The sequence below is a fragment of the Macaca mulatta genome, chromosome 2, assembly GCF_049350105.2.
Source record: "Macaca mulatta isolate MMU2019108-1 chromosome 2, T2T-MMU8v2.0, whole genome shotgun sequence".
Classification (NCBI taxonomy): domain Eukaryota; kingdom Metazoa; phylum Chordata; class Mammalia; order Primates; family Cercopithecidae; genus Macaca; species Macaca mulatta.
The window spans coordinates 5,091,486-5,105,964 of record NC_133407.1 but is presented as its reverse complement, the minus strand read 5'-3'; the positions used below and the strand labels follow the sequence as shown (position 1 = coordinate 5,105,964).

At 36.2% G+C, this 14,479-nt stretch overlaps 1 protein-coding gene across 8 annotated transcripts in view; it reads left to right on the top strand.

The window, feature by feature from the left end:
- Positions 1–14,479, top strand: part of OPA1 (OPA1 mitochondrial dynamin like GTPase) — a 96,469-nt gene that overhangs the window by 60,139 nt on the left and 21,851 nt on the right. For all 8 annotated transcript variants that reach the window (XM_015132525.3, XM_001087037.5, XM_015132524.3 and 5 more), the window contains 6 exons: positions 697–805; positions 1,288–1,367; positions 4,915–5,055; positions 6,994–7,110; positions 8,416–8,509; positions 9,237–9,347. In XM_015132525.3, coding sequence (XP_014988011.1) covers positions 697–805; positions 1,288–1,367; positions 4,915–5,055; positions 6,994–7,110; positions 8,416–8,509; positions 9,237–9,347 — 652 coding nt within the window. The remainder of the gene's footprint in view (positions 1–696; positions 806–1,287; positions 1,368–4,914; positions 5,056–6,993; positions 7,111–8,415; positions 8,510–9,236; positions 9,348–14,479) is intronic.

Here is a 14,479-nt window from a genome sequence, read left to right as displayed (position 1 = left end):
ATTGCAGTGAGCCAAGATCGTGCCATTGCACTCCAACCTGGGCAACAAGAGTGAAACTCCCATCTCAAAAAAAAAAAGAAAACCATATTTATTCTTGTTAAATGCCTTATTAAGACTGGCTTACTGAGAAAATAGTTTCATTTTTATTCATCCAAAAGTTATAAAATTTGGAAGCCAATTTCAACTGTAATAAATAACTTTTATGATTTTATAGACCTTTTAAGTGTCTACCTTTTACTTTTTCCATTGCTGTTAACACTGGGAATAATGGTTATTAATTTTTTTCTCCTCATTTTTGAAAAGACTACCATATAGGTCATATGGCAAAAAGGAGAGTTGAACATGATCTGAATTATTAAGCCCTGAATTTTAGGTTTCTAGATGTTGCATTTCATGTAGTTACATTTGTAATATTTTGTATAATGTAAATGTGTAATATTACCCGTGCACCTCATATGGTTAGCTTATTTAATTTGGGCCAGGAGAGAATCTCCATTCTATATGTTTTAGATAGCAAGCTAACAAATAAGCAGGCAAGTAAAAGGAGCTTATGCATTTTTGTGGGAAGGATATATTTTTATGCTGGTTTATATACATAGTTATTTTTCCATATTTACTAAGCTGTCAATTTGAATAAAACTACTAAAATGACGAGATGTAAAAGAAGTTAGCTTTTTCTTTTCTTGTTATTTTCAGAGGGTTATTCAACACAATGCTTTGGAAGACCGATCCATATCTGATAAACAGCAGTGGGATGCAGCTATTTATTTTATGGAAGAGGCTCTGCAGGCTCGTCTCAAGGATAGTAAGTAGAGACGCAGCTTATTGAGTTCTGAGTTCACAGTGGTGAAGGAGTTATCCAACTTTAGTGAACATTTGTAAAAATATATTTAACATTTAAAAGTCTTTGTCATTAATACTATAGTTAAATATTATTTGTGGAATTTTTTTTTAGTCAACTGCTTTGTAGCTACTAAAACAAATGGACACATGATGCTTATATGTACTTATATTCTATAAAGCTATAATGCAGAATATTTTAGTGTGTTTGCTATTGTACTTACAGGAATTGTATAAGCAATTATACTTTTATGTATCATAAACTCATGTATAATTAAACTCTTACACATGTGCCATATCAGTCATGTGGGCTTTTTCCTTTATTTCAACTGCCTTCATACTGATATAGCACTTTGAAATAGTGAAGAAAGCAAGACCATTATTAGTTATAATTTGTGTACAGGTAAGTAATAAAATTGTTGATAAGTTAATTTTTTTTTTTTCTAGCTGAAAATGCAATTGAAAACATGGTGGGTCCAGACTGGAAAAAGAGGTGGTTATACTGGAAGAATCGGACCCAAGAACAGGTGAAATAAACGCATCTCTAGTCTTACGATGATATCATTGTGTTCATTTTCATTCAGGCATTAAAATATAACCTTTGTGTGGCTCTAGACCAGTCTCAGGAATTTTAAATGTTTTATGTCGTCCTTTCTAAATATAATGAATCTTTAGAATAAAGAATAAACTACATAAGAAAGTTTTTTTTAAGTGAAGTAGCCATGTTGTTAAAAGACAAGAGATGAAACATGCCCCTTTTGTGGTTGATTACTTTGTTCATTTCAATTCCCTGTTTGAGGTAAAAAGAAAGATTAAAGTTATGAACAGGCCAGGCAGAGTGGCTCATTCCTGTAATCACAACCCTTTGGGAGGCCAAGTTAGAGGAATCGCTTGAGTTCAGGAGTTTGAGACCAGCCTGGGCAACATAGCAAGACCTCTGCTTTATTAAAAGTCAAAAAAAATTAGCCAGGTGTGACGGCACATACCTGTTATCCCAGCTACTAGTGAGGCTGAGGTGGGAAGGATTGCTTAAGCCTGGGAGGTCAAAGCTGCAGGGAAAAAAACTTGTGAATAGAAGAAAATGGTAAGGTTTTCAGAGGACGTACAGTGAATATGCTTGGGGGGGAAAAAGATACAATTTTTCTTGCCTTATTTTATTATCTTATCTATATCTATCATTAAAGTCCCTACCTCTCACCTCCACCCCTGTTCATTCCTTTCTGATTCTTATAGCTTCTTTTCCTATCTGATATTCAGTCTTATATCACTGTCTCATTCCTTGTTCATTCCTTAAATGAAAGAATCTAAATAGAACATAGACTCTAACTACATAAATTAATGAAATAATGAAGATGAAAAAGATTTAGCATCCAATCCATTTTCTTTTCTTGTTTGCTTTGTTCCTTGAATTCATTTAGAGAAAGGAGATCAAGGAATGGAAAAATAGAGGAGAAAGAGAGAATAAAAATTGACCAAATGAGATGTCCCTATTTCTTTATATTTTCATTTTCATTTTAAACACAGAGTTAATTGTATAATCTATATCCTATTTTTTCCTAGTTTCCCACATTTCTTGTTTCATAAGTTCTCTATCAGACATGAGTCTCAACTTCCTCAAAATAATGAAGAGACAGTCTTCTTTTTCTTTGTGTTTTATTATTATTATTATTTTGGTAATGACTTTTGTGAAAAATGAGCCGTTAAGAGACTGAAGTGAAGCTGAAGAAGTGGACAGTTAGTGATTGGGTCATGCGTGTGTTCAGGGTGCATTGGTTATCTCTGCTCTACAGATGGGCTGAGAGAAGGAGGTCTGTCAGAAAAGAATTTCTAGGGATCCATCCAAGGTTTCTGACTTTGATAGAGGAAGATGCATTGATTAGAAAGAGCTGCTGTAAGGGAGATAAACTGCAAAAGAAAAATGGTGTCTGGCCTTCAAGACTTAGTGATATTAGGCCTAAAGTCTCTAGAACAATTGATGGCACTCCTCAGCAACTGACTGGTGGTTAATGTGCTTTGGCCAAACACTCTCTGAAAGAAATGATTCCTGCTAGTAAGTTATTTTTGTCAGGAACTTAAACCCACAGGGGAATCCCTTCAAGAGAAACAAAGGAATTCACCTGAAAGTCAGTGCAAAGGGTCTGTAAACCTAGAAGAGGAATCGGGAAAGAAACCCTTTAGAGAAGAGCCTTCTCCCCCACAGGATTTCAGGGCAGCATGTGCGAGACCCAGGCTGACTGTAGAACAGAGGCCATAATTTGGAATATAGAAGGGAGGGGCATCTGAATCACCTAGGGAGGTGTTTATATATATTGTTTTGGTTTTTCCTTCAAAAGCTAGCCTCATGTCAGACTCACGGAGTCAAGCTCTCCTTCTCTGTCCTTTCTCCCTCCCACTCCCAGTTGAAAACAAGTGTTTTCAGCCTCACACCTGGAGGTCACAGGGAGAGACAGAGATTCTAGAAGAGGTTGAGAATATCCCTGGGTCTCACATAGTAAGTTCACATAGCTGAATGACAGGATTTGGCAGGAAAAGAAACTTAAAGATGAGAAATCCATTCTCTGAAAAGTGTTTTGTGTTTTTGTGTTTCTTTTTTGTTCGTTTTCTAGGAAAATTCATCCCTTTGAAACATTCTCACCTTGTTTGAGCCAAACTAATGGACATTTTGGTCAGGATAGATCCAAGAGTAGTTCTCTCTTCTGAGGGCCAAGTGTAGTGACAGTCAAGTGGTGATGGATAGAAAGGGGGAAGTAAAACACGAGGCAGGATGAGCTTGGGAACACCATTACCAGCAATTTCCTTTCCATCTCAGACTGAATAGTACATGTTTAAGCAAACAGTGAACTTTCTCTTTATCAAATGCTCTTTTTTCTAAAGTGTTAGTTTTCAGAGAATATTAATTAGTAGTTCCATTTACAAGCTAATTGTTTGCATGCATGTGTTAATCTTGTCTACTCAGATTTCATAGCTGTGATAGAGTTTGGGGCAAAAAAAACACTCAGTTTCATAGCTGTGGTAGATTTTCTATTCTAGTAATTTATTTAGGGTAATGATTGAATTTAAAGCTAGTTTCTTGTATCATACAATTTTGAGTGGAGGTTTGAAAAATGACAAGATTAATTTAACACAGTGTAAGAATCTTGTTATCAAACATAACTAGTGTATGTACGTTTTCCTCCTTTGGTAAAGAGATTATGAATAATTACAGAAAAGAGACTGGAAGTGAATTTAAGAAGGATAGATACCTCACAGAAGCAGTCTGAAGTACCTTTTTTTTTTTTTTTTTTTTTTTTAAGACGGAGTCTCGCTCTGTCGCCCAGGCTGGGGTGCAGTGGCCGGATCTCAGCTCACTGCAAGCTCCACCTCCCGGGTTTATGCCATTCTCCTGCCTCAGCCTCCTGAGTAGCTGGGACTACAGGCGCCCGCCACCTCGCCCGGCTAGTTTTTTGTATTTTTTAGTAGAGACGGGGTTTCACCGTGTTAGCCAGGATGGTCTCGATCTCCTGACCTCGTGATCCGCCCATCTCGGCCTCCCAAAGTGCTGGGATTGAAGTACCATTTTTTATGAAAAGGCTTTTTAAAAATCAAACTGTGCATTTTATATTTATTGAAAAAGAGACATGTCAACAGGTTAAATCCTTACAGTAATCTCGTTCTTAAGTGTAGTTCTTAGATATGAGGCATTTTAGAACGTCAACTCTTCCCATGCATTCAGAGTGCTTTTTTCTAGATTCAAATTATACCCTACGGTCAAGAAAGAAAGAAAATACATAGTAAGATTCCTGGTGCTGTAACTTCCACAGCAAAAACATTTCAGCAAAAGTAAACACATAGCAAGTATGGCTAGTCCCTGTGTTTTTTCCTCGCTCATAAGGCAAATTGTTCTGCGTTCATAGGCCATTTACCATATTCATAAGCCCGGGTGCTGTGTTCTTTCTCGTGTTTCTTTCTTGTTTGTTGTGATTAAGCTTGTGGTATCTTTTATGCAATAGTAATATATTTATTAAAATTGAGACTGTTTTTCAAGCGCCAAATTGTGAACCATCTAAACACAGTCCTTTTTTAAACATTTTAAAGTGTGTTCACAATGAAACCAAGAATGAATTGGAGAAGATGTTGAAATGTAATGAGGAGCACCCAGCTTATCTTGCAAGTGATGAAATAACCACAGTCCGGAAGAACCTTGAATCCCGAGGAGTAGAAGTAGATCCAAGCTTGGTAATAAATACTGCTGAAAAGCAGGAATCCGCTTCTTTAATATTTGTTTCTTGCAGTAAATGTTACTACAAGTGTTAGTTAGATATTTAAGTGCTTAATTTGACTTTTGTCATGTGTACATTCGCTGACAGTAAAAGCTTAGTCATTTTGTTTGCGTGAAGAGAAGGAATTTTATTCTCAGTATTGCTTTTTTAAGGGTAATGCTTTAATTTGTAAATGGGGAAATTGACTTTGGCAAGTTCAATGGTCAACAGTCAGTTCTTGCAGAATGGGATGAAGCCGACCCAGACCTTTGCCCCACATCACATTGTTTCAGATTGCAAAATAGAATTTCTGTTTAAAAATGGCATATGTTTAAAAATATATGTGTTTTTGTGTGTGATTTACAGTCAAATGTAACTCAATTAGATGTGAGTGGATTCAGAAAAAATAAAAAATAAAAATGTTTTTTTTTTTTTAAATTAGATACAACCATTGAGTTCTAGCTCCATATTCCTCTTTTATTAGTGTGAGAATAAAAATAGTCTATACTTTAGGCTACTTTTTGCTTACCTTCATGATACTTTTTGAAGATGAATTTTAAAAAATACTTTTGGGCCTACGTTTTTTAAAAACTACATTCTCTACTGCTTAGTTAAGATATAAGAAATTCAAAAGCTCATTATTATATTAGCTTAAGTGAACACAATTAGAAAAATAAGTCTAGTAGGGAAATCAATCATTAACAAATTGCAAAGCCACACAAACTCTTTTAAAGATTATATGCTATTTATGTTTCTGTACTTGAGGGATGAGTATACTTATTTTAAATTCCATCGGAGGTCAGAACAAGTAAAAAAATAAAAATAAAATTGGTAAAACTCAAAGCAGTTATACATCTAGCATTATTTATAAATTGAAAATGAGATTGAAACTAATTATTACATCAGATATTTTCATTGAATATAGATTTAATTTTTATTCTCATTGGTCCCAGTTCTCGTTAACAATAAGTTATATTCAGTTTGACACTTTTAAATGTTATGTGGCACGTTGGTGAATACAGTAAGAGGGATTTTCTCTTCAGAGTGGTATAGAAGAGATGTTACATGATTTTTTTTTTTTTAAGTTTTTGCTCATGTCTTAGGCATGAATTGATTGTATGTCTTAATTAGTTTCTAAGACCAAGAAAACCTCAGGTTTGTTAAGTGACAGTTTGTTCAGTGCACTTTGCAAAGCTATAAAATAAGTAGCAAAGTACCACAAGAAGAATATTGCATGGACTAGATGTCAGGACATGTGAATGCTAGTGTATTTCCGTTATATTAGCTAATAATATGTCCTTTAATAATTGATACCACTTTTCTGACCTCACTTTTCTTATCTGTCTAATGGGGTTGATGTTTGTTCTTGTTAACATTATTGCTGTTTTGCTCAAAGAAGGACAGAATACCGGTATTAAAGAATATTGAACACTCGGACTATCTAGCAATAAAGTGGTAGGAATCATACTGGTATGGTAGCAGTGAAATTTGATAAACAGAAAGGAAATGTTGAGTTGATAGACGTGATCTGAGACCGTCTTCTTAGTCCTGACTCTTCTTAGATAAGGCTTTCAACCTCTTTTTGCATTGGTTTCCTCACGTCTAACTAGGGGAAGATAATACCTACCCTATCTACTCCACAAGATGATTATTTAATTATGATAACAGCATTTGTTTAAATCGTTGCTAATTTTTAAGTACATAAACTGGTAATGGTTCAGAGTAGTAGTAGATCTAATCTTTGTCTTAAAAAAAGTAAGTGAATAAAAAAATTTGAATAACTATGTAAAGAATAACCTTGCTTTTACTTTTAATTAACTTTTTTGGTAAATAAATTTTTTGTACAACTTCTCAGAGTGTGATTGATCAACATGAATAGTATACAGTAACTCTTTGTTTTCTTTTCTCATTTTAGATTAAGGATACTTGGCATCAAGTTTATAGAAGACATTTTTTAAAAACAGCTCTAAACCATTGTAACCTTTGTCGAAGAGGTTTTTATTACTACCAGAGGCATTTTGTAGATTCTGAGGTAGGGTTTCCAAAAACAAAGAGAAATATTTTTAAGCAATAGTTGTTAAAGTATGCTTAAAAGTAAACTTTAGCTTAAGCGTTAATTTTACGTCCTTTGATCATCTGGGGAAAAAAAGTATGTATAATTTATAAAGAATAATCTAACTCTTATCTTTTCAAAGATATTTGCCACTTTGTTAGTAACTACATCTTACGTGCGTATTATCCCCAATGCTTATAAGAATGTGTGAATATAAATAGTAAAAAAAAGTGTGAATATAAATAGTAAAAAAATAAAGTAACAGGAAATAGTCTCTTATAATTCCCTGACCTATAAGGATTTTAGTGAACATTTTTATGTATTTCTTTTCGACTTTTTCTATACACAGGGGGAGAGAGAGAGAGAGAGGGAAAGAGAAAGTGTGTGTGTATCTGTGTGTGTAACATAACCACCCATTTGCATAATGGAAATCATACTGCAAAACAATTTTTATCATGCTTTTTTCAGGTGTCATAATTCTTTCTCCATATCACTACATCTTGTTTAATCATGAAGTTCTTGTATTAGAATGATTCATAATATAAAGTAACCCCTAGGTGGCAGCAGGCTGATACATTTTGAGCATTTTCTTACAAGCAAAAATGCTTTCAAATATCCTTTTGAAAAAGCTCAGTTCATCAACAATCTTATTTAATTGAGACCTCTGACATGCTGTTCTTTCGTTTCCAGTAGATGAAAATAAATTCGTATTTAAATGCACCTAATTAAAAGTGGCAAGTTTTTTTGCATAATTTTAATTGTGGAGGAAACTTCTTTCTATAGAAACTTCTGTAGAAAGAAGAAACTTCTATAGAAACTGCCTTTTATAGAAAAAGCTTCTTTTTAAATACATCAATCTATTTTCATACACAGCTGAATTTTAAAAATGACTTGAGTGCAGACTCAAAGAGAAGGGGTTAACCTAAGGACATATTTAAGATAAATATGGTTAATGAAATGAAATATAAATGGAGGGTATATGCTATGAATTTCAACTTACATACAATGTAATGGAATTGTCTACTACTCAAGCTTATTTGCTTTGTCATTAGAATTGAAACAAAGCTATCTAGGTGTCAGACATATAGAAGCCAAATTATGTAAAATTTCATGGCTCCGTACAGAAAGGATTCTGTAGCTTAGATCTACAGTATATGCACTAGGTAAATCTGGGTACTTTTTAAGCTTAGGACGTATGTACTGGTTCTAGCAGTTGTATGTGTTTACGATTATAGTTTTCATTTTAACTTTGCATCTGGTAATCTTAGTTATTTAATATTTCAGTTGGAATGCAATGATGTGGTCTTGTTTTGGCGTATACAGCGCATGCTTGCTATCACTGCAAATACTTTAAGGCAACAACTTACAAACACTGAAGGTAAGCCACATAGGGACTGCAGTCTTATTTTGACATTAAAAAATAATAGTGGTGATATCCATATTTAATACAAGGATGCCAAAATACTTCCCTAAAACAGATTTATTAGAAAAACTGGCCAGGTGTGGTAGCTCATGCCTGTAATCCCAGCACGTTGAGAGGCCGAGGTAGGAGAACCGCTTGAGGCCTGGAGTTTGAGACCAGCCTGGGCAGCATTGCGAGACTCTGTTGCTACCAAACAATAAAATAAATTAGCCGGGCATGGTGGCACACATCTGTAGTCCTAGCTATTTGGGAGGATCCCTTAAGCCCTAGGATTTTGAGGCTCCAGTGAGCTATGATCATGCCACTGCACTGTAGCCTAGGTGACAGAGTAAGACCTTGTCTCTTTAAAGAAAAAACAGAAAAAGAAATTATTTGCTTTTAAAATAAACCATAATTGGAAAAGATGGGCTATAAAACATACCGGGAGTTTATTTTCATTGCATGAAACTCTTTTGGGAATTGACTCCTAGATATCACTTAGTTTTTTGGGAAATCTGCGCTTCCATTAGAGTATATAGCTTGAGAATATGACATTCTCTGAGACTCTATGACTGTGAAAAGTATTAACTTAGCAATAGTTCTAACATGATAAAAATTTACTCTCCGTATATAGGTTAATTTTATCATCTTTTTTCATTTATAAAAACGATGCTTCTCAGGTTTTTTAACTTTCTTTAAACAGTTAGGCGATTAGAGAAAAATGTTAAAGAGGTATTGGAAGATTTTGCGGAAGACAGTGAGAAGAAGATTAAATTGCTTACTGGTAAACGTGTTCAACTGGCGGAAGACCTCAGTAAGTAGTTCTTCCTGCCCTCTACCTTACTACCTTTCCACCTTTGCCATTTCCATTTGCTTGTTGATCCATTTAATCTCAAGCTTACAGAAAAGGTACAAAGAATTGGGCCGGGCGCGGTGGCTCACGCCTGTAATCCCAGCACTTTGGGAGGACGAGGCGGGCAGAAAACAAGGTCAGGAGATCGAGACCATCCTGGCTAACACAGTGAAACCCCATGTCTACTAAAAATACAAAAAAATTAGCCACGTGTGTTGGTGGGCGCCTGTAGTCCCAGCTACTCGGGAGGCTGAGGCAGGAGAATGGCATCAACCTGGGAGGCGGAGCTTGCAGTGAGCGGAGATCCTGCCTGGAAGTGCACTCCAGCCTGGAAGAAAGAGTGAGACTCTGTCTCAAAAAAATAAAAAGTGTGTTACAATGAATTTTTTTCTTCTCCAAACTATTTGCAAGTAAGTCAATGACCTTAAGTCCTATCACTTCCAAGTAGGTTCATGTATAGTTCTTAGAAACCGATTTTTCTCACAGCAACCAAACACTGATAAATTACAATATCTAATTCTCAGACCCCTTTCAAGTTTCACCCATTCTCCAGTATTATCCCTCCATATAACAAGATGTCCCAGGCTCAATACTGACCCAGCTTCCTTTTTATGAAGAACGGTGTTTAAAAATGGAGACCTAGACATTATATATGCTCACTGTTATTAGAATATCACTAATTCCTGGTTTCTCAGTGGAAAGAGCTAGGAAATAAGTGTTGTGTATGTTTGTGTGTGTGCAGGTGAATATACACACACTGACATCTGTACTCCTAAATCATGTGTATATTTATATATTAAAACCTGAGTTGATACTGATGCTTCCCATTTTAACCCAGCTTACAGGATTTGTTCTAGTGTTCTCCCTTTCGGTATTTGTCACTCCCTTTCCTGATGGAAAATGGGCTTCTAGTATCCTTAATATATTTTCACATTTTGGTCAGTCCTCCTATACACAACCAAACTTGAATGAAGATATGTCGTTTTCCATTGCAGAAATGTTCTTTTTCCCGAGCTTGGACTCTTAACACTACACACCAGGCCATTACATGGTGCCACACCCAGCATTGACACTTCTTTTACCTTGTCTGGGCTCTGACATCTGTGCCAGGTTGCTTTTCTTCATGGAGTCCTTTTTACTGAGCTCTGCTCTGACGCTTCGTGCCGGGTGCCTCCCCATCTCATCCTTCCCACCTGCTAGCCCCTACCCGACCCCACAGATTCCCTCTTCACCTGAAGCCAGACCATGCCTTTGTGGAGATACCCTCTTTACCCTGCCTGTGCTTTGCCAGCCTGCACCAGGCCACCCTCCTGCACAGATACTCTCCTCCTTACTGGACCAGGCTACCAACAGCCCCGTATGAATCCATTGTAACCCAGGTCAGGCATTAACACCTACAGTAGGCTACCGCAGCTTCCCCTTCCCACCCTCCTAGCTTGGCCCTACTAATAATCACTTTGTCACTGTTCAGGGGGATATTTGGTTCTTTCTTGTAGGTTCCTAGCTTTAAGATAGGATTGCCTACTAAAATTTACTTAGATCCTTGAGAACTCAAGGAAATCAGTGAAACATTATTGTTATTAAATAAAAATAAAATACCTGTAGTTGGTTCCTCTGTTTGAGCCTGTCTTGTTACAAGTTTCCCTTATTTCAGCTTCATGTAACCAAGTATTTTTTTCTTTCAATTTTTTTCTTTCAATTTGCTGTCTTACTAGTTTTCTGATGTCTAAAAGGAAAAAAAGCAGATACTATTAAGAAATTAGAAGTTCTGCAAATTTAAAAGCAGTCTCTAAGCTGAATTGTAGGATTACAATCAATCAATAGGAATATCCTGAAGAAAACAGGCAGGGTTCTTCTGTTTTATACCCTGTGCCTGCGCAGTGTGCTCTCCCCTCGTCATCAGCCCTGTGGTCTCATTCTCTCCCTCTAGTAATAATCTAAGGTCTGCAGTGCTTTCTCCTTTCCTTTTCTTTCTTCCTTTAAATATTCTTCTTTTGAAACATTTTAACTTTTATTTTCATTTTCTGTCACTTTTGGTTTTTTTCATGCCACCTTGGCAGTATAGTTAAGTTTGTGCTAACGTAGAAGATTAGTGCTCAAATCTGAATTGCCATTTACTACTAGCTGTGTCATTCTCGGCAGGGAATCTCCCAGAGCCTTAGCTTCTTTATTTGTAAAATGACTATTATAGTGGTTGTTTCTCAGGATTGTTAGAATTACTTCAGCAAACATTTGCAAGTCCCTGGTTCATAATTGCATGGTAGATTAGCATTGTTACAGGAAGAGGTATGTCATTGTCACAGTATATACAAATATATTTCTTATATATCCCTCATGATATAATTATCAAGACAGTGAAACAATTCAATGAATTTTACCAGCATAACACATTTTTAAGTGATTGAAAAATCGTAAGCATCTTTTCTTATGTTTTTAATAGAGGCTTTGCAACACCGTCACTCTCCGCTCCCAATTTGATTATTTTAAAAAAGTGGATTACTAACTCAGATAGGTACACAGTCAAGCCAAGTTTTATGTTCTACTGGTGGTTTTCCTGAGAAAGCAGTTATGTAACTCCCTTGGAATGATTTACTACTTTTGTACATATAAAATTGTGGTGGTGTTAACGTACCAAATAATGTCCTTGGAAGCAAGGGTTTTGCCAGTGACTCAGCTCCGTCAGTCACCCTCAACGAGATGAGCCATGACTTTGTCCATTAGTTGGAAAAGAGTCTGGAGAGTGCCTTTTGCTTATTGTTTATCATTGGTCTGACACTTGGGAATATGGTCGTGGCTACTTCAGCCAGCCAGAAAACTTTCAAAATTTAAGTTATTAATGTATTATAAGGATCAAAATTTCTAGTATAACCTGTTCAGTTAGAACATAGTATGTTGGTTAATTGGATTTGGAGAAAGGGAGGCAATCAAGTTTTTATTGCAGTTTCAACATGTTGCAAAAGATTGTATAGATTGTTAAAATGTTGATGCATTCATATTTTTTTTGCCAGTTTTAAGCTTGTACGATTTTAAATCATTTTCTCACCTTGGAGACTCACTGACTGCCCTTTTTTTTTTTTTTTTTTTGAGATGGAGTGTAGTGGCTGGAGTGCAGTGGCACAATCTCAGCTCACTGCAAGCTCCGCCTCCCGGGTTCAGGCCATTCTCCTGCCGCAGCCTCCCGAATAGCTGGGACTACAGGTGCCCGCCACCACGCCTGGCTAATTTGTTTTGTGTTTTAAGTAGAGACAGGGTTTCACCATGTTAGCTAGGATGGTCTCCATCTCCTGACCTTGTGATCCGCCTGCCTCAGCCTCCCAAAGTGCTGGGATTACAGGCGTGAGCCACCGCGCCCGCCCCTGACTGCCCTTTAAGATGAGTACATAAGTAGTAGTAATACATTTTTCTTTCACATCCTGAAGGAGATATACTATGTTCACTGTTGAAATGAAACCATAAAGCTAGAGTTAGGAAGATTGAAGAAATGAAAAAGCTCACATGATTTTTGTCTCAGGAGAGGCTCTTCTAGGAAGGAGGCTCTTCGAGGATTCTTCGGAGATACGGTGGATTCCACAGCTGGAACAGGGAAAGGACAAGATGAGCCTGTGGGTGTAGAAAGGAAGGGAGTGCTTGAAAGATGATGAGGCGATGTCAGCAGGTCACAGAAACCCTCTGAAGCAGGCTCCACCTGGCCAGGCTGGGGACAGTTTGGGCTCCAAAATAATGACAGTAACAAATTTTAACTCACTGAATGAAATGGGAATCCATACATTGGTAATTATGTAAATAGAGGAATAAAACCAGTGATGCAAAAAGGGATGTATATGTCATCCCACAAAATATGTTCACAGAACATACGTACTAATTAAAAGAGGGAAAAGAGTAACTTTACAGTGGAGAGGCCTGGCAATCATCACTTGAAGCAAGTGGTCAGAGTTAATACTATCAGTAATGGTCAAATCAAAACCATACGCCATCCTCTAAAATGCAAGAAGACTCCTGCAGTACTTCTAGTATATTCTTACCAAAGATGTAGAACTTAAATTTGGTCATAGCAATACATGAGACAAACCCAAGTTAAAGCACAGTCTGTAAAATAACTGGCCTGCAATCTTCAAATGCATAAAGATCATGAAAGACAAGGAAAGAGTGAAGAACTGCTCCAGTTGGAAGAGACTTAAAACTAAATGCAATGTGTGATCCTAGATTGGATCTTTTTGCTCTAAGGATGTTAATGGGCCAGTTAGTAAATTTGAAGGGGATCTGAGGGTTCCTTCCATTGTAGTAATATATCAGTGTTAATTTTTAAATTTTGATTGTTAAGTTGGGATTATTTAGGAAAATACCCTTATTCATAGCGAATACAGAGTAGAATATTTGGGGATGATAACACATGATTACAACAAATGTTTCAGGAAAAATGTGTTCTTTGTAGTGGTCTTGCAACTTTTCTCTAAGTCTGAGATTGTTTTCGCATAAAAGGTTAAAGGTTTAATTTTGTTTTTTTAACTGATAATGGATTAGGGTCATGTGAAAGTACTTTAGAGAAAACAAGACTTTTGAAAACATCATCTGTGAAGACATTGAAAGACTGAGTTACCTCATGGGTAATTTAATAGGATATGCAGCTGATTTTTCACCTAATTTCTTGTTTGCAGTATCTACCCATACTTAGAATTGTCTGGTCTTAAAATATGCCCATTAGGACTTTCATGAAATTCTTTTGATTTTTGTAGAAAGTTCAGTTTCAGAGGATTTTTTTAAATAGATATTTAAGTTTGGTATCAACTTAGATAAAATCTATTTGGATTCCCAGTATAAATTTTAGTAATGTGTCCAATCTGTTTATTGAAATAGACTACAACTTTAGAATACTTTCTTTAGAGACATGAAGATTGGTATGTTATGGCTCAATTCAAAGTTGTTCTTTCTATTATGATCTATTTTATGATTCATAAAATCTATCTTGTGTTTGTCATCATAAGTGGAATTTGTTTTCTGCCCCATTCTACCTCAGAAACTAAGTATCTGGGCACCCATAACAATTGGTAGTAGTGTTTGCTTTGCTACTAAGCCAAGTTTCACCAGTACAGTGG